The sequence below is a fragment of the Myxocyprinus asiaticus genome, chromosome 48 (assembly GCF_019703515.2).
Source record: "Myxocyprinus asiaticus isolate MX2 ecotype Aquarium Trade chromosome 48, UBuf_Myxa_2, whole genome shotgun sequence".
NCBI classification, from domain to species: Eukaryota; Metazoa; Chordata; class Actinopteri; order Cypriniformes; family Catostomidae; genus Myxocyprinus; species Myxocyprinus asiaticus.
This window is the reverse complement of record NC_059391.1, coordinates 15,211,624-15,232,923: the sequence shown is the minus strand read 5'-3', so window position 1 is coordinate 15,232,923 and position 21,300 is coordinate 15,211,624. Positions and strand designations below refer to the sequence as shown.

Genomic DNA, 21,300 nt, shown 5'->3' with positions numbered 1-21,300 from the left:
TCCATTATTATGAAGTATGCTTTGAAGTGCACTTCACTCACTCTATAAAGTAAACTTCTCCCTTCTCAGTGTAGGCCATCTCCCAGTTGTCTGGCAAGGGTCCCAGTTCATCGTTCTCCTGGGAGTCTTGTGGGGACTTGGGTACCACTTCTTCCTCCTCTGGGGCATCTGTGGCGGTGAGGGTGGGGGTTTCGGGTGGACATGACTGGGTTGGTACGTCCCCAGAAGCATCCGTACTCTTGTCTTCATGTTCGCTCGATTCTGTGAGAAAAACAGAATGAATCAGTGTCAAGAATAACCTTCTAACTGAGCGACTTATTTGATAGCAGATTATTAGAAAGGATGGGACAAAGAGATACAAATATAGATATCATATAGGCTATGAAAAGCAGAGCTTAATTTCAATACATTGACGAGGAAAGTTTCAAAGTCGCAACAGTCTTGTTATGTCCTTCATATAAAACGTCAAGTAATATAACCAGTTCTTCAAAGCTACATGGAACCAAAATGCTATTTTGAACCAAGATGTTACAGAATAATTTTTATCAATGGCTCAGTATGATTAAAAACATTATATTTTTTAACTATGTAACAAAAAAGTTTAAAGGACAAATTAAACAAACCCAAAAATGCAATTTCCGTCAGCACTTACTCATGTTGTTCCAAACCTGTTTGACCTTCTTTCTTCAATGGAACACAAAAGGAAATGTTAGGCAGAATGTCTGAGGTTCTCTTGATGCTGTCGAAAGCTCAAAAAGTGACAAAAAAGCATCATGAATGTTCCACTATAGTAGTCTAGATTACTTTTGTGCTATATTCCAAGTCTTCTGAAGCCATACGATAGCTTTGTGTGAGAACCAGGCCATAATTTAAGTTGTTATTCAATGATTATCTTCACACTTCAGAACATTCAAATTTAGAGCAACGCAACTGGTTCTGACACACGCTAAAACCTATGTGTTTACCATTATTGATGTTAAAGTTGGCCACGATGTATCAAAGCACCATAATAATCTGAACAGGAACGTGGGTGAGATTTGAGAGCTACAGTGAAGAGGAAAATTTTCTGAAAATGACGCCTTAAATTTCAATCCATTTTTAGTCCATCCCCATTTGCTTTCATATGGAAAAGAGCACCGCTGAGATTCTGCTGAATGTCTCCTATTGTATTTCACAGGAGGAGGAAAGTCATACAGATTTGGGTTTCATACAGATTTTTTGGGTGAACTATTCCTTTAAGTAACCCATCCGACTCTACCCTGACACATCTTGTATAAGAAATAAGTCATACAAACCATGAATCAGACATTCAAAACTGAATCAATTGGTTCATTTTAAAGCTATCTTTGTAACAGTGGTAGGTCAAAACCTGGTGTAATGGCGATGCCGTTGCCATTGACAACAGGACTCTCTTCCTCCTCTTCTTCTGGTGGCTCAATGCTGTCCTTTTCCATGTTACTGACGGACTTGTTCCTCTTCCTTTTTCCCTCTGCACTGGGTCGGGCGCCGGGCAAGAGTTGGTCCGTCACATTAAACAGCATCGGCGTGGGTTCTGCTGGAGGCTTTGGCGTGCCATAGAAGTTATCTACAACCAGCAAGGGACACGTTTCATCGACATGATTGGAGACTGTGCGGAGTTAATTCAGCTGAATGGGTCAGAATCTTATAATCAATAGGTCAAATAGAAATAGGTCTCCAGTTTCCCCAAAAACCTCAGTAACAATAGAAGACCTGTGGAACAACATGCTATGCATCAGTGTATATAGTGAGGATAGTGCTTTGAAATTGGCATTATGTTTTAAGTAAAAATAATTAAAATAATAAAAATAACGCAATAAAGTGTATATGATCAATCATTGCATTCACTTCAGAATACCCTAGCTGAGCATTCGATAAAGTACTATAAAGTTTCATAGTCTGGTCAAACTTTCCTTATTTGTGACTTGGTGCCACCCTAAAACTCAGCAACAAGTCAAAACACATTTCCACTGCTACTTGACATGCAAAAATGTGAAGTCTGACTTTTAAAGTAACTTTTCAATCATATTTTCAATAACTTTGCATAAGTTATTTTTTTGTGTCCGATGTTTGCTATTACAGTCCTGTCGCTCATCGGCGACTAAATCGTTTCATTCGAGATTGAAAAGAAATCGTGTGTATCCAGGGAAATCTGTTTAATGATTAAAAACTGAGCACGGGTGTGCAAGTACGACACAGGCTTTCTGAATTCATTTGCAGGTCTGTGGAGACAGGAACACAGGAGGGTGAAGTTCATAGAGCTTCATTTAAATGACTATGACACAGAATCATAGACTGGGAGTGTGCTAAGTTTGGCTGAAATGTGTTATTTTTTTCTATGTTAAAAAAAACTTTCTCCTGTCATATGAAACCAATAAAATCAATACACTTACAGCAGTGCAATCATTTTTGTTTAATTTAATTCCCAGTACAAGGGTAGCATAGCATTATAGCTGACAAAAGAATTCAATTAATCAGTCATCTCATGAAATGAGTAGCTTTACATGGCACATAGAGTTAGTGTACTGATTTACATTTTAAAAGTAATTTGTTGAGGCTATAAAACTAATTGACATTTAGATAAATTGTCAAAATGTCAAAATCTCAGATTTGCACTTCAATTTGCATTAAATTCAGACAGAAAGAGCACCAGTGAAACCAACATGAAAGAACCGATTTTCTAAAAGAAAACTTAGTATTTAGGGGCACAGATTCATCTCACACACATTGTTCTCAATGTGTCTGCCACTGAAGCCATTCTGGTGGCTTGCCTCACAGATTCACTGATAGGTTTTTACTATTCTCATGAATAGAAAAGGAACCTGCGCCTGCCTCTGAAAGTAGTCCACACACCTCAGTGTCAGCTCTCAGGAGACATAAACTGCACCAGTTCTTAATACCTTTGCACAATGTCAAAGACAGACGGGCTTCTTGCTGCTGTAACATCAAGCAAGTTTATGAAAATTCATATTTCAGCCCAGTATGACATAGCAGGTGTGATTTGACAGTTATTTAAAAAGGTAATAATTTATTGAGATGCAGGAGACTTTACAGTGATTTTCACTTACCTTCATAAGTTCCACTTTCTAACAAGGCCCCACTTTTCTCTAATTCCATAAACCGCTCAACACTCACAAAGCTGTAGTCCACACCTGGGACTTCCCCCTCTTTGGGCTGTCTCGTTGTGCCTGGAGAGAAAAACAAAACAAAACATACCTGTCAGAATATTTAAGACATACATGATCAGCCACAACATTAAAACCACCTGCCTAATATTGTGTAGGTCCCCCTCGTGCCGCCAACACAGCGTCAATCTGCATCTCACAACAATTGTACAGAGCAGTTATCTGAGTTACCATAGACTTTGTCAGTTCAAACCAGTTTGGCCATCCTCTGTTGACCTCTCTCATCAACAAGACGTTTACATCCGCAAACTTTTTTTGGCACCATTCGGAGTAAATTCTAGAGACTGTTGTGTGTGAAAATCCCAGGAGATCAGCAGTTACAGAAATACTCAAACCAGCCCTTCTGTAACCAACAATCATCCATGCGATTATCTAATCAGCCAATTGTGTGGCAGCATAAAATCATGCAGATATGGGTCATGAGTTTCAGTTAATTTTCACATCAACCATTAGAATGGGGAAAAAATGTGATCTCAGTGATTTGGACTGTGGCATGATTGCTGGTGTCAGATGGGCTGGTTTGAGTATTTCTGTAACTGCTGATCTCCTGGGATTTTCACACACAACAGTCTCTAGAATTTACTCCGAATGGTGCCAAAAACAAAAAACATCCAGTGAGTGGCAGTTCTGTAGATGGAAATGCCTTGTTGATGAGAGAGGTCAACAGAGAATGGCCAGACTGGTTCGAACTGACAAAGTCTATGGTAACTCAGATAGCCGCTTTGTACAACTGTGGTGAAAATAACTTAATCTCAGAATGCTATTCTGAGATGCAGGTTGGCGCTGTTTTGGCAGCATGAGGGGGACCTACACAATATTAGGCAGGTGGTTTTAATGTTGTGGCTGATCAGTGTATAGAGTAGTGGTCAATAATCTAGAAACAAGACAAACCCTTACAAAAAAGGAATGTGGTCATATCATGGTACATTGATAGTGTCAGGTTATAGCATGGTATTTTGATATATACCATTCTACTGAATGATTACCATATTCATGTACACACAAGAACAATACCATCCATTTCAGATGATCTCACCACCTCCATTCAAGCTACTCCAAAGAATATTATGGTACATGAATATTACATCCACTTTCATTGTTTGGAAGAAAAAAGTGTGAACATTCTTCAAAACTTCTCCTTTTGTGTTTCATGTTTTAACTAAATACAGTAATATTAACAGTTTATGTACATTTTTTGTATAATTAATACATTTACTGGGGCTAAATTAATACATTTTTGGGGTAGTCAAACATTCTTAAGAAATAAGGCATTTGGGGATTTGCAAGCCAAATGCTTAGCAACCATATCATAATCCAATCCCCTGAAGCTCTCAACCAAATCATCCCTGATTTCAAAAAACTTGTAGCTTAAACAGAGTTTTGAAAATCAGAGTTTGAGCTGAGTCCATTGGGTTGTAAAACCAAGTCCATCTTTACTGTATACTTTTACAGATTGTCCTAATCGACACTCCCTTCATACCAAGGCAAATACAAATGAACAGGTCAAATAGAGATGCACAGTATAACTCAGTGTCTCCAAGGTGAAAATACCACTATTGGATGTGAATCATTTATGACTACAAAACATAAATGTGGCAAAAATCCTTATAAACATCTGTATATTCAAGATAAGTGTTTGCTTATTTTGATGTAACATTCTTATTAATTCTACAGTATTAGATGACAGCTTAAGGTGAATCAGATGAGTAATTAATAATGTGAACACAGATGTAACGGATGGGGTGATCAAATTACGATAATGATCTTTATCAATAAGAACAGTCAGTTACCAAGGAGACACAAATTGAATATAAAATGCTCCTGAAAGACCTGAAAACATTCCATTTGATCAAATATATTCCGAATTATGTTGTTTCACTGTCGAGCTTATAGAGCATCATCATGCATATCAGAAACCAGAAGAAAGATACTATGTTGAGATGGTATACTTCCATGTAGTGTTAACAAACAATTAGTGCCTTTAGCTACAGAAGACTTTTGTTTAATATATTCGCTGTCCCTTTTTATTTTACTCATGGGATTTTTGTGCCTTTATTGGAAAAGACAACAGAGGGTCTCAGGAAAGTATTGGGAGAGAGAGGAGAAATGTGCCAGACTCGACCCTGCCACCCCACAGGAGCACCACAGATCCTACATTAGTGTGCTAATGCTCTGCCATGGCTCTGACTACCCGTCTCATTATAACCAAACAAATAGGACAATTACCCAAATCTATAGTCACTTTGTATCATTAAACCCATCATAACCACAAATAACTACAACGTGACATCTGTCACAACTGCTCATTGCCAAATTGGTGGACAAACAGATGACAAACAGATGTCTTTAAATCACCAACAGGATGACAAATTACTCAATCTTCCCACAGAGGTTTGGATTTAAAGGAAAGCAACACAGCCATCCAAGACATTTAAGAAAACTGTTGCAGCCACCTAGCCAGCAGCTAGCAGCTCATTTGTGCAGCCAGCAGATACTCAGTTAGACACAAGGGAGCTGAACTGTCAGCTGGGATAAAGGAGCATTTAGTCGACATATTATCCACATAAGAAATAACAATGGTCCGAGTATACGTAGGTCTCTGGCTATTACTGTCATACAATAGCTAATGGTCCTGATAAGCTAATGCTAGCAGATTTAAGCAACTCCTCTACCACAATAAAACTGTCAGGGATTAAATTAAACTGTCAAAGACAGAAATAGTGGAGGCCATCGTAAAATCCACTACATCTTTAACCATGACAAGAGCAAGGCAAAAATACTTTTAGCAACAAAAAGGCAAAATACAGGTAATTTTGTGAAAATAAACCTGCTGAAAAAAGCAGCTTAAACCAGCCTAAGGTGCTTTTACACCTTGATAGAGGGTTTAGTAGATCTCCCAAGCTCTGATATTTAGCTGGTTTTAGAGGTCGACTGATAGTGGATACCATTCACATTCACATGATTGAAATCCCAAAAGCAGTTTATTGTTCAACCAAAATCCTAATAATAACCAGAAAAATGAACATTTGCTGCATAGTGTGGGGCTTTTAACTATAAGCAAGGACAATCAGCATAGATTTTTGCCGATATCCAATAGTTCCAAAAACAACTATCAGCACCAATAAATCAGTAAAACCTTTATATCGGTCTACCACTAACTGGTGTAGATGGTCAACCAACTGATTGCCAAGCGTGATCAGATGAAAAATGAAAAATGAAATGAAAAATATCCAAAAACCCCTTTTAAACCAGCAAAACAGACCAACTGACCATGTCTCCACCAGATTTCTTTATTTTTTATTATTATTTTATTTTTACATTTTCTGCCTTTTTTTCCCACAGCAATAGTGAGAGAGGAAACAGGAAACAATATGTTGAAAAGGGGTTGAATGTGTTTGGGAAATGACAAGTTGGACACAAACTCATACAGCCCACATAACCACAAACATGATGCAACATGCTGAAGCATGTTCTCTACCTGTTAGGCCATGTCTCTGACTAAATAAAGTTTTTTAATCAAATCCCAAAAGATTGCATTTTTTCCATATGGTTTTCGGCTCCATATTTGTCATAAGCTTATATAATATGACAAGCTTTCAAGCCAATGCAGATAAAAGCCTTTGCCTATATCTGTTTGATTCTCTGGTATACTTACTGTAAACAATACTTTTCCACAATCATGTCAGGGAGCTCATTTTAGATTCAGAAGAAAGATATGCATTACCTTGTATCTAGAAATCAAAGGTGGTTGGAATGCATTTTCATCTAGTGTGAACTCTTTGAACAAGAAAAGTTCATTTCAATTTTGGGGGCTAAAATGACTCTGAGACTCTAAAGTACCATTGAATTATGAAAGTAAGGCATAAAACTCAGATAAACTTATTTTTCCTGAGAGAGAGAGAGAGAGAGAGATTGGGAATAAGGGACAGGAATACATCACACACAGTTTATGCATGATGCAGACAGGAAAGGCACATTAGAACATTTAAATATTCAATGATATTCACCTCAACATCTTTTCTCTAGCACTTTTTAAATGGGCCTAAACACAGAAAAGTGAATCCTTTTACAAATTCAATGGCTCCCCTGAGATTATGGCGTAATGCTGAGAAGCTATTCAGCCAAATTTGAGTTTTTAATCTGTGCAAATAGGCCTTCTTTAAAATGACAATGTGTAGCTTTATCTTATTGAACCATGTTAATATTTTTACAGTACTAGTGATGCTTGCTAATGGAAGCATAGTGCACACGGATAATGATGACCACATTTTCACCACGCGCACTGTGCGTGAGACCGGCACGTGGAAAACTGAAGTACACTTTGGCCTTTGGGATTTTTCAAAGCAATTATCCCTAAGTATTACATTTCGGCATGCACTCGTCCCACACCACTTGTGCTACGGACATGAACAATACCTCAAATTGTACAGCTTGTTAAGAAGAAGAATGATAATACTTTTATAAGCGATCTGACTTCAATTTTCACCTGGCACAAAAAATACCCTAGACTTGCATTGAAGGAAGGACTCAAGCCATTTCTAGAGAGAAGAATATCACAGAGACATTTTTTCTTCAAAAAATGCAAAAATCTAGTTTTGTTTCACATACAGTGAATCAGTGGTTGCAATAGCTCTCTCTGTCAGTTCAAACCAGGTTTCTTATTGTTTCTAACATTCACAGCTAACACTCTTGTTTCATTCAAGAATCTTTTGACAACAAATGCAAATATAGTTTAGAATTTGTGTCAAACATTGTTGACATCGACCATCACATCCAGTATGACTAAATCACTCGGCTCACTGCTGCTACTAAATTCATCCATTCCATTTGTACTTATTCATCTGTGACATTACAAATGTGCCTGAATCATCTCCAAAGATGAAAGGGTTTTCACAGGGGGTTATCTAACTGTTCTGATCATGCAGTTTTACGTGTTCAGGAAGATATGATGTACTGGCTGAATCTATTCATAGAGTTCTGGGCTCTCTGAGCATAAATGTCTGCATCTTTATACTGACTAAGTCTTTAACATGACACTGAGGAAATTATATAGAAACAGTGCTGATTTTCATACAGTATGCATCATGAATATGTATGGCTAATTAAATCCACAGGAATTAATGTACAGTTCTCTCCATAAGTATCTGGGAGTGGGATTTCTTTCTTTTGAAGTGAAAGTTGTTTTATTTAAAAAATCATTTAACATTTTAAAAACACAATAAAACATGACATATTAAATGATGTAATTTAATGGTAATGATAAATATCTCTGTCTATATTACTAATCCATACAGATTCAGAACTCCTTGGCTACGTTTACGCAGGCAGAAAAAAATCCGATTTTTTGGACGCTGTCACTCAAATCCGTTTAGGTTTTTGTAGTCTGAACGGGACAAAAACACTTTAAATCTGATTTTTACAAGCCTCATCCAAACCACATTCATAGGTGGTTTAGAATCCGATTAAAATCAGATTTTTCTTAATGCGTCTCAGTCTGAATGGTCAGATCGGATTTTATGTGGGGTTTTTTTCGTCATTTGCTGTGCACGATGGTTGTTATACGTCAGGTTTTGCGACAGGAAAACATACTGCGCTCCGAACAGCATAATTAATGCCTTTACAGGGCACTTCAAATTAAATACAATAATGATGGTCACGCAGTAGGATCGTTACAACCTGAATTTTCAATAAAAATTAGTTCAAAAGTGAGTTCAGCCTGTTTTATTACACATTTCTGCCCTACAAAACTCTCACAGTGGAAGGCAAACAGGGCATAGAGATCATCACTTCTGAATGAAACACACCCATATGTAATTTATATGTTACAGGTCACGCTAAGCACTGCAAACCTCTTATAACAACACAGACATTGGCTTAACTTACCCAAAGAGATGCGCTAAGGTTCAGTAACCCATACTGGTTGTGAGAAACCACAATGCAATAAAGTACTGAATGTCACGTGAATACGGGACGCATGAGCATTTTGAGCGTTTCATCAGAGGACGCGGGTCCTCGTCTCACCGTCTGACCTTTTTATGTTTTAATACATAATACCTTCAATATGGGATATTTCACTCTCTGCTAAAATACACGACCCCAAGATAAAAGGCGTCATGTATGGGACGTCGTAATTTGGGCCAAAATACAGGATGTCCCCGCTAAAATGGGAAGCAACAACAAGTTGCCCTAATGTAACCAATAGCCATGCAGCCTAGGTGGCATCAGCCGAAAAGAAAAGTTGTTTCAGAGGCAGAGCAAGTTATTATATTTTTAATTGGAAATTACGAATATTTTTTTATCTTTGGAATAACATGTACTGATAAATTGTGCACAAAAAGACCAGGAATGTGTACTAAGAAAGTAAAAAGGTCAATTTTGATTTCATGTTGACTTTAAACAGCCCATGTCATTTTACTAAATAAAGGTAAGCTAAATGACATGAGCCTGAGGTGGGCACTGATCTGTCCTGACTAATACATCTGTTCACATAATTACCTGAAGAGTCCTGATTAAATACATCCATGGGGTAAATCTGATGACAACAGGGCATGGAGACTGGCTTAGTATCTCTCTCTCAACCTCTCTCTCTTTTTTCTCTAATGCGATTACGGCTGATGTGATTGTGAGAAATGATGAGAGAAAATTGCGTCCAGCTTTACCTGTTTTCATTTCTCTGCTTGATTTCCTCCTTATCAGATTAATCTTCCCACAAAACCAGCCCGATATGAAAATATATTTTCAGGTACAACTGCTACAAATGTACACACTAGGTACTGTACATGCAAAACTACATTTTTTTTTCAATCGACTAGTCGGTTGACTGAGCAACTAGTCGACTAATCGTCTTAAAGGAACAGTTCACCCAAAAATGAAAATTTGCTGATAATTTACTCACCCTCTGGCCATCCAAGAGTTTCTTTCTTCATCAAATCAGAATTTAAGATTTTTAGGATTTCATTTCAGGCCTCCTCCTTTAAACAATGCAAGTGAAATTCCTGCCTCCTCCTCCACGTGATGCGTGACCTTACCAACGAGCTTACGTCATCCCTCTCATGAGCGCATGTCACGGAGATGTACGGAAGCGAACATTTGTAGTTAAAAAGTATATAAGTATTGTTTTGTTTCTAAAAATAATCAATCATTTGGGTTCAGAAGAACTTTATTTGTCGACTGGAGTCGTGTGGATTATTTTGATGCACCCTAAATATGCATTTTTTTTGACCGTCAAAAAATGGAGTACATTCACTTGCATTGTTTAAAGGAGGAGGCCTGAAATGAAATCCTAAAAATCTTAAATTCTGTTTTGATGAAGAAAGAAACTCAGATACATCTTGGATGGCCTGAGGGTGAGTAAATTATAAGCACATTTTCATTTTTGTGTGAACAATTCCTTTAAAGAAGCACTGTATAATATAAATGGTTTCAGATTTACATGGCCACGTTTGGATGAGTTCTTAAGGACCGCTTGGACCGAATGTGTTCTTGTGCTTAAGAAAGTCAGACACAGCACCACAAATAGAAAAGAACAGAGGTCTCTCAAGTAGAGGTTGACCTATATTTCGGTTTTACCGATTAATCAGTTCCTCTGTGGCCAGAACCCTTCATCTGGTGAATATATAGGTTATAAAAAAAAATTAATTTGGTGAATATTTACATACATAGCTTTGTAATGGAGCCAAGTGTCTGTGACCATCACTGTTTATGGACTAATTCACAATTACAATACGAAATGTTAAAAAAAAGATATACATGTAGCATATACTTAATTGAATGTTTATTTATATAACATTTATTGATTGAGTTTCTGTTTATTTTGACTGACAGTTTCCCTAGAGAAAAAGAAAAAAGTCTGGAATACCACACAATTGATAAGGATCACTGATGACCAACTTTCAAAATAAGAGTCCCCAGTGTAATCGGGGCTTGCTTATAGTTAAAAGTCCCGCATTATGCACCAAATAATTTTTTCTGGTTATCATTGGGATTTTGGTTGTACGATAAACACGCATCTGGGATTTTGCTCATTTGGCTAATTAATCGGTTATCTGTCTTTTCCACCACCTTAGTTATCGGTATCTGCAAAATCCACTACCGGTCGCTTGCTAGTCTCTAGACGCATTTTAACAGCTGAAGTTCTTTTAAACCTGACAGCTTTTTGAAAACGCGTCCTCCTGCTTGAGACACTGAGACAAATATCAAAACTAGGTCTAGATTAAAAAAAGGTCTAGACAAACTAGTCGACTAATTGACTGGTCAGTTTTCATACGATTCCAGATCTGATTCTTTGTCAAAGATAATTAACTGTAAGGATACAAAAGGCACCGCTACCTCTCAGAATGCTTCTTTAGCTTTATTTCATGGTTATCAACCAAGCCGGCTCATTCTTTCCTTCTTCCTGTTTTCATTCATCTCTGTATTTCTCTGCTTTAAAGTTGTCAGCAGCCTCTCATTGCATCAAGCAAACTATGACTAACATTCCAACTTGCTAAACAAAGCCCTGACAACTGATGTTCCAGACACTCTCAGACAAGCCTGAGACAAGAATGACATCAACAACAGGATGCAAAACAATATTGACAAGATTGATCTGTGGGGCAGCAAAATGAAAAAAATCATACTCTTTTCTGAAAATCTATCCGGCATTAACAAAGTTACAACATCAGAGGTGCCTGAAAGTATAAATTAAACCAATAAGTTACAAAAGGCACGTTCTTAAGGCATGTTCTTAGGCATGGCACAAAGCGGAAAATGGAAGGGTTGGGGATAGGGTTGGTTCTCCAAGGTGTCCAAGTCCAAGAAGGCAAGAAACAATCAAGTGTTCAAATATATTTCCAGTCTTTGTTTCCAGTCAGCACAAATTACTTTCTGCAGGTTGGAGTTGGATGAAGGCTGACACTGAGGCCCTGCCCTTGTGTACTATCACTGGAGCTGTTAGAAGGGTTCATGATGTGGGGCTGAAGGGTTGAAATTTGCCTGTAATCATCCGCAGCCCTCGCTGACACTCGGTGATGGGAGGGTTGTGTTCCCTCTAATCTGCGGTCATTCCAACCTTGAAGCCCAGCACCACTCTGTGCACTGAATGGCTAATGTTTGGATGGAGGTAAGCAGCTTTCAGGGTGGGTAGTAGGGCTGTCAACTGGGCAGAAAAACGAAGTTCGAATTTTTACCTTAAATATTTTCAAAATTCAAATAATATTTCACATTTTAAAATCAGCTGATTTTTTTAGATTGACGTTGTTTCCTTAGTCCAGAGGGTGCATTAAATACATAAACCATACAGCACTGTTATATGTTATATTACTGCAACTATTGAACACTTCAATAGACAGTTCACATGGTGTTACACTTTCACTGATGCACAGTATGTTACCCCCGACTCAAACTTAATAACAGCGGAATACCAATTTTTTTTAAATTCATTACTCGTGTAGGAGCGCTGTTTTTCAGATGATGTGACTAATTAAAAAGAACTTTAAAAGCATATTGAGACACCTGCTTTCTGTTAAACTGTATTTGTTGCACTGTGTCTAGCCTGTTTTAGCGAAAGAATGTGATCAATCTGAAGTCATCGTCAGTGCTTGGCACACATCCAAAATTCAAATACACAGTTCCCTATCTGTCACTCACTCGACGTTGTGTCGATGTAGTGACACTAGGGGTCACTCTTGGGAGCCCGAGACACCTCTGGTCTTTGATAAAAGGCCAATGAAAATTGGCAAGTGGTATTTGCATGCCACTCCCCCGGACATACGGGTATAAAAGGAGCTGGTATGCAACCACTCATTCAGATTTTCTCTTCGGAGCCGAACAGTCATGCTCAATGAGCTGAAAACTACTGTTCATTCACCACTGCTGGATCTGACGGCGCATTTCAGCGGCTTCTCCCCCCTCTGCACTGGTGCAGTGCAGAGAATGCCCCTGGGCGCTTCGGCAGAAATAAGAGTATATTACTCTAAAAGAGTATATTTCTCTAAAAGAGCGGCACACACGGAACGTCTTTTTAAAGACGCATCTTTTTAAAAATGCTTTTCCGATTGTGTGTTATTACTGGTTGCGCTCGTTATCTCTCGCCTTCTGACGGTCACAATCACTGTCTTTCGTGTCTGGGCACTGCTCACGCGGAGACAGCATTCGTGGATGGTCATGTTCTCATTGCGAGAATATGTCCATGGCAACGTTGCGGTCGTGGCTCGCCTTCGTAAAAAAGCAAGCCACCCCAGAGGCTCCTGCCTCGGTCCTTTTACCCACGGGTATGAGGCCAGCGCGGCTAGCACTGGGGGTGATTTGGGGACCCCAATGGGACCGAATCCGCCGGGTATTCCCCCGCGGACCTCCCATTCCCCAGCACGCTCGTCTGCCCCGATCGGGCTTCCGGATGAGTCCGCCGGCTCGTCTCATGGCAAGTTCGACCTCTTATTCGAAGCCCGCGAAAGTGATGAGCTCTTGAGCACAGCATTTGAGAGCGGGCTCGTCCTGTCAGAAGCCTCAGCTGGGCTCCTCCCTTCGGGGTCGATCGCCCAGTCACAGGCTGACGCGGAGATGACGACATGCTTTCCCGGGCAGCCACGAGCGTCAGCTAGAGTGGAACTCACTGCCCTTCCCTGAACCCTCGCGGCTCAGTGATTGGTTCCTGGGCTCGCGGTGCCGCTCAAAGCCACGCCCTGCCCCTGTTCCTTTCTGCCCGGAAGTGCATGAAGAGCTGACAAGGTCGCGGGAGGCACTTTTTACTGCCCGGTCCTGATCTTTTCAGCTTCCCCGCCCTCACTACCCGATGGTGGGGCTGCCAAGGGCTATTCAGCAATCCCCCGGTGGATAAAGGCGCTCGCGGTGCACCTGTGCCCGCAGAGTGCCGCCACCTGGCACGGGTGCCTAAAGCCCCCGTCCAAGGCCTGTAGGTTTATGTCGTCTCTGACGGCCAAGGCCTACGGTGCCGCTGGACAAGCCGCCTCTGCCCTGCACGCCATGGCTCTCCTGCAAGTCCGCCAAGGCGCTAAAGCACGAGGGTAGTTCCACCCCGGGATTGATGCAGGAACTGCGCTCGGCGACCGACCTCGCTCTCCGAGCAACAGAGGTAACGGCGTTGTCTCTCGGGCGGAGGATGGCCACACTAGTGGTCCAGGAGCGCCATCTTTGGCTCAACCTGGATGAGATGGGTGAGGCCGACAAGACATGATTCCTTGCTGCCCCCATTTCCCAGGCGGGCCTATTCGGCGACACCGTCAAGGACTTTACCCAGCAGTTTTCGATGGTAGAGCAGTAGATGGATGCTAGCTGACATATCCTGCCCCGGCGCGGCTCAAGATCCCGCACCTTGTCTACTCATCACCAAGGGCGTCCCCCTGCAGTGACTGCACCGGCTCCACCACAGCCCACCCCTTCGGCCCGGACCCGGCGTGGAGCCCACCACAGGAAGCAGACGCCACCCGTCTCACGGCCGCCCAGAACCCGTGAAAGGCTTCAAAGCGCCCTTGAGATGGACGACCCAGGGACAATGAAACCCGCTGCTCTGGAGCTGGTAAGCAGATCTCCATCTTTTTGTTACCTTTTTGTTACCTTATAATTGCGCTGCATGCCCAAGTGGCTGCAGTCCTCAAGAGCTCAGCAAGAGCGGTTTCCTTGTTCCCTGGGTCACGTATCCGGTGTGCACGGCCGTCATCACGACCACCGTCCACTACTCTATTTGGCAGGTTTGGCGCTCCAGCGGTGGTCTCCCGCCCCTGAGCGCCCAGCTGTGGCACAAATCCGCCCCCGATGTGACAGTCTCCACGGGTCACGAGGACAGGCCTCTTCCTCCCCCGTCCCAGGCTGTTCCAGGGGTGGTCACAAGGAGGCAGGTAAATGCTTCGATGTCCTCGACGTAGTGTGGCACCTCGAGCTCCGCCCCGCCGTGAGGCCCCAGCCTCTCGTTTCTACGGGCAGATGTTCCTCTAGAACTGGTCTCCAGGCGCGTCGTGGTCACGACAGACGCCTCCGAAATGGGCTGGGGCGCTGTTTGCAACGGGCACGCAGCCGCCGGCCTCTGGACGGGTCCGCGACTGCATTAGTACATCAACTGCCTTGAGTTGTTGGCAATTCTGCTAGCCCTGCGGAGGTTTCGGCTGTTGATCCAGGGCAAGCACGTGTTAGTTCAGACAGACAACACAACAACAGTAGCATATGTCAACCGCCAAGGCAGTTTGCGCTCTCGTTGTATGTCACAAATCACCCACCGTCTCCTCCTCTGGAGTCAGCAGCACTTCAAGTCGCTGCAAGCCACTCACATCCCGGGCAACCTCAACACTACAGTGGACATGCTGTCACGACAGGTTACCCTCAGGGGAGAGTGGAGACACTACCCTCAGGTAGTCCAGCTGATTTGGAGTCGATTCGACAGGCACAGGTGCACCTGTTCGCCTCCCAAGAATCCTCCCCACTGCCCGCTCTGGTACGCCCTGACCGAGGCCCCCCTCGGCATATACGCGCTGGCACACAGCTGGCCCCCTGGCATGCGCAAATATGCGTTTCCCCCAGAGAGCCTGCTTGCACAGACCCTGTGCAAGGTCAGGGAGGACGAGGAGCAGGTCGTCCTGGTAGCACACTGGCCTGCCCAGACATGGTGCTCGGACTTCACGCTCCTCACGACAGCTCCCCCCTGGCAAATTCCCCTGGAGGAAGGACCTTTCTCAGGGACGGGGCACCATCTGGCACCCGCGCCCAGACCTCTGGAATCTCCATGTCTGGCCCCTGGATGGGACGTGGAAGACCTAAGCGGTCTACCATCTGCGGTGGTAGACACGATCACTCAGGCTAGGGCCCCCTCTACGAGGCGCCTGTATGCCTTTAAGTGGCGTCTGTTCGCTAAGTGGTGTTCTTGCCGTCTGGAAGACCCCCAGAGATGCGCAGTCGGATCAGTACTTTCCTTCCTGCAGGAGAGGTTGGAAGGGAGGCTGTCTCCTTCCACCTTGAAGGTGTACATTGCCACCATAGCAGCACACCACGACGCAGTCGACGGTAAGTCCTTAGGGAAGCACGACCTGATCATCAGGTTCCTAAGAATCCCTGAATCCCTCCAGACCGTGCCTCGTTCCCTCATCGGACCTCTGTAGTTCTTCAGGGTCTACAGAGAGCCCCCTTTGAGCCTTTGCAGTCAGCCGAGCTTAAGGCACTCTCCTTGAAGACTGCCCTCCTGACTGCGCTCACTTCCATGAAGAGGGTAGGTGACCTGCAAGCGTTCTCTGTCAGCGAAACGTACCTGGAGTTCGGTCCAGGTTACTCTCACATGATCCTGAGACCCTGACCAGGCTATGTGCCCAAGGTTCCCACCACCCCTTTAGGGACCAGGTGGTGAACCTGCAAGCGCTGCCACAGGAGGAGGCAGACCCAGCCCTGTCGTCGCTGTGTCCGGTGCGCGCTTTACGCATCTATTTGGATCGCACGCAGAGCTTTAGAATCTCTGAGCAGCTCTTTGTCTGCTTTGGTGCACAGCGGAAAGGAAGCGCTGTCTCCAAGCAGAGGATCGCCCACTGGCTCATTGACGCCATAACTATGGCATATGTCGCCTAGGACATGCCGGCCCCGGTAGGGCTACCAGCCCATTCTACCAGGGGTGCCTCTCTAACTGACATTTGCAGAGCAGCAGGCTGGGCAACACCTAACACCTGTGCAAGGTTCTACAGCCTCCGGGTGGAACTGGTTTCGTCCCAGGTAGTGGTATGCAACACAAGCGGATAAGCCTGGGATAGCTGGCCGGGTGTATCGCTTGCACATAGTGCCTTCCACCTCCCTTGGAGCTGAAGATGTGCGCCATTAATTCCCAGTAGTGTTCACAAACTTTGTTCCCTGGTTGACTACCTCCGAGCCCTTTGGCAGTCGAGTTTTTGGAGAGACTCGCTGCCAGCCCAGTACATGCGCTAAGAGCCCTGTTCTGGGGTAGGTGCTCCGCATGTGGCGGTTCCCTGTAAGGCTAACCCCATGCGATATATATCTTCCGCTAGTTCGTTTCCCTGCTGGCAAACTGCGTCTTCCTTTGGCAGAGCCCCTCTGCCCCAGTCTCCAAGTTTGTAATAACTCCTCCCCCATTGGGCAGGATCTACCTTGAAGGCTCTCCACATGGTTGGAAAGACCGTGTGACGTATTCTTCCACTTAAATATCCCCCCCTCTCTTTGGGCGAGGTGTGGTCTCCACGGTGTCTTCCCCTTGGGAGGGACACCCCCCGACTAGACCTGGCGGCCCAGTCAGATAACCTCCCTTCTTTTTTAGGGAGCGTAAAAAGGGAAGGGGAAAAGAGGCCACGACTGGGTTAAGCCTGTCTCTATCTTTGGGTAGTCGACTTGTCCCCAAAAAGGGCCGTTCGACACTCATAACTATGTTGGGGGAGGTTACGTGTCGACCTGGTGCGCTGGCTATGAGGCACACAGCAGTCTGCCCACCACACACCGCCAGTTCTCGTAACACAGTTCAGCCAGTTGTGGCGTTTCGTATAGGGACCCCTAGTGTCACTACATCGACACAACGTCTCGTTCCCTCCATCAGGGAACGGAGGTTACACCAGTAACCATGACGTTTTAGCATTCAAATGTGCATTTTCTATTAAATTCGTCGAATATTCAAAATTCGAATTTTAATTTGACAGCCCTAGTGGGTAGAGTTGAGGAGGTAGGCCTATGTAAGATACTGCCGCACTGAAGTGAATGAGCCATGCAGTGGAAATATCGCACGACCAGGGGATAGGGACATCAGGGTTGGGAACCAAGAACCGGTTCTTGTTCAGAACCAGTTCCATTCTTTAAAGAAATACCGGAATCGTATGATCTTCACGACTTTCGGTTCCGCTAACGGTCCTCCAGTGCGCAATTTTCTGCCGATGTGGCTGGAACACCGTCCTCAAATACTCTGACAGTGTTTCCAGCAGCGCATCTCTGCAGCAGTGCTCTACAGCGTAAAAACACACAGTTCTACCAGTGTATTTAATTCCCAATCGAACGAGTCTCAAGCCGGCTCTTTTTACAGCGGAAACATATGCGCTTCCGGTACAGTTCAATTCACAAAATAATTATTCAAAGGAGCCGGTTCTTTTGAATCAATAGCGCAAAACATATGGGGCTTCAGGTACAGTCCAATCCCGAAAGAACCATTCTAATGAGTCTGTACTTTTGAATCTACAGCACGAAACATTCAGCGCTTCCAGTATACAAGTAATCTTATACTGATTGGCAAATTATGAATGTCCAATTCGAAATTAAATATGAACTGTTGAAGTCTCACAAGCCTGAAGTACAACATTAGGCTACAAAACAAAGATTAAACTGTCTCTGGAACTGTTTCTGTTTATTTAATGATGACCTGTGTCTCTGTTAAATCAAGCAGTGCAGTTACTGACTGAATTAATGAAATATGCCATTACATTTCGTGTTGGTTTAGATTTATTTAAAATTGAGTAAGGATCTACTATTGGATTGTATTTATGTCTCTAAAAAGTCTGCAAACACACCTTTCACAAGAACTATTACATTTATTTCTGATTTGTTATATCTGCTCTGTACAAATCTGAAATGATCTATGATGGTAAATAATGGTAACAGACAGCAGAGGGTAGAATTGCATTTCTCATTTCTAAATAATTCTTTAAAAAAAAAAGTACTGAAATAATTACCGGAATCATTACTGGAACCATTAAGGAACCGGAATCATTAAGAGGAATCGGAACCGAAATCGTAAAATTCCTTACGATTCACAACCCTAGACATCAAACGTGAAGCATTGCGTTTTTGAACATGATGCAGGAAACGGCCCTTCAATCAGAGCTAAACATGGCAATGCTTCTTCTGAGTGACTGAACTGGTGACTCACATCGTAGATGAACTGTAATGGATTTAATATCGTCAAATGCCTTTGGAGCGAGAGGGAAATAAGGTGAAGCTCCACTTCAAGTGGGAAACATTTGACTCTTAAAGCTGAAGTTAACTTTCTTGATGTGAAAATACTTTCTACTATCGCAGTCAACTATAAGTAAGACATTCATGGGTTGATTTCCTTGAAAACTGTAAACACTGTCTCTATGGCACTATCAAAACTTTGTTTGAACAGCCCATGCAGCCCGACAAAGCTACATTGACTCAACCGATGACAATATATTTATGTTAAAATTTGTTCAAAAGTCATGGCTTGGTAAAATTAATACTTTTACTACTATGAAAACCACAATGAATTGAACTCCTTCACAGTGTAAAAAGCATTAATTTTGCTTAAATAGTGGTGGTAACTTGTTTGTTGAGGAGAGGTGAGCTATTACTTTTTCAAGCGATCAGAATTAGGATATTGAGCTGGCAGACAATAAAATGGGTAAAACTTTACCATTTACTTACATTTTAGGATGGATTTGAGTCATAATTAGGGACCAGAATATCATTGAATTTGTTGGAGGGCTCTTTTGGCCAACTAGAACACTCTAGCAACCACCTAGCAATACCCTAGCAACCACACAGCAACATGCTAAAAACACTCAGAACACCAGAAACCACATAGAATCAATTACAAAACCACCAACAATACCACAGCATTGTGGTCGTGAGTTTTGTCTTTTATTGTTTACAGTTATCACAGTTTTATTATCGCAACAAAAACTATAGCAAGCGTGTTTTTTTTGGCAGAAACTATGGTCAACATGTTCAGTCTGAAGGCATTCTAAAAATTATGCTTTCAAAGAACAATCTTGGGATTTTAAGCATCATTAAAATCACAATTAATCAGAATCAATAGTTTTACCCATCCATAATTCTGCGAAGTGCACTTCAAACTGGTGAACCCACAAATCACAGTCAAATGTCCTCTGTATTAGTTTTCACTGCCTTGAAACTTCAGACATCATTGTCTTGTATAACTCATCCTCTCATGTCTATGCGCTGACCTGTGAGAAAAGTGCTTGAAGGATGGCAGAGAGCAGAGAACGCTTTAGGAATATATTTGAGTCAGAGAAACAGTTCAACCCAGGGCTTAAAAACAGAGGGTCAGATGTGGCAGCTAGCTACTAGCTGTAACTAACACTGTCATGCTTTAAAGCATTTCATGCTGACAGTGCTGTCACACACACAAACGCATAGGTAGTGGACGCATATATTGTTTACAGACTTTTTTCACTCACCTTCTAGTTAATTTTCTCTCTATTTACATGAGGTTATAAAAGCAGCATGCATAAGAATTATAAAATAATTTAACAAAATGCTGTTTAAAATAGTTTAAGATGGAGTATAGCAAGACATATCAACTACCCACATAGAGTAGACAAATTTCGCCATGACAAAACCGATTTGCGTTTGCCTGCAGTAATAACAGATAGAGTATCGTGACAAAGCTGACATCACAAAACTACAACATAAACCCAGAAAACTCAGACTTCATCAAATCCCATTTCATTTCACCCTTTATTCACCTCTCGTGTAGCACAAGTATTTATAGTCTCCATTTCGTATATGTTCAGAAAGGCATAAATAATCCCTAAACCTCAATGCCTTCATTTTGATTTATGTTTCAGCTGACCATAGCCAGCACCAGTGTCTATTGGCTGCATCACAGAGTCCCATCACTAACAGAGTGCACTGCCTGGCTGCCATGAAGAATGAGGAGACTCATACATCAGGGTGACGTCTAGGGAGGCAGTAGCTGGGGGAGAGAGAAGCAGAGCCCCTGCGGGATTGAAAGAACATTTAAGAGTTTTATTCTGTCACCCAGCGCTGCTGTAAGACGGCTCAGCTCTTCCAAGCACACTCGAAGGGAAAAGCTGCAAATTTGCATTGAAGAGCTCTTGCTAAGACTGATCAAATTCCCTTTGTTGTCAATATTTGGGTATTTCTTTGACTATGGGACACTTCTAGCCCTGCAGACTTTTGGAAAATAAACTCCTTTAAAACACTTTTCACACATACTCCTACTAGTTTCTGTAATTTGTCTACCAACAATGTCCAACAGTGTATATAACTGCATCACAAAATAATTCTATAATTTGTATCTTATTGTTCCTGCACTGCCATTTATCTGAATCAATACATGATACTTCCACATCTGAAATGGTTGTGGTGGAAATGACATTTCTTGCATTTTGCATTTGATGCATCCTAAAAA

General features: G+C 42.4%; 1 protein-coding gene across 3 annotated transcripts in view; it reads right to left on the bottom strand.

Moving 5' to 3' along the window:
* Positions 1 to 21,300, bottom strand: part of magi2b (membrane associated guanylate kinase, WW and PDZ domain containing 2b) — a 109,613-nt gene that overhangs the window by 46,081 nt on the left and 42,232 nt on the right. For all 3 annotated transcript variants that reach the window (XM_051692006.1, XM_051692005.1, XM_051692007.1), the window contains exons 3-5: positions 3,087 to 3,206; positions 1,370 to 1,585; positions 42 to 261 (exon numbers count right to left, since the gene is read on the bottom strand). In XM_051692006.1, coding sequence (XP_051547966.1) covers positions 42 to 261; positions 1,370 to 1,585; positions 3,087 to 3,206 — 556 coding nt within the window. The remainder of the gene's footprint in view (positions 1 to 41; positions 262 to 1,369; positions 1,586 to 3,086; positions 3,207 to 21,300) is intronic.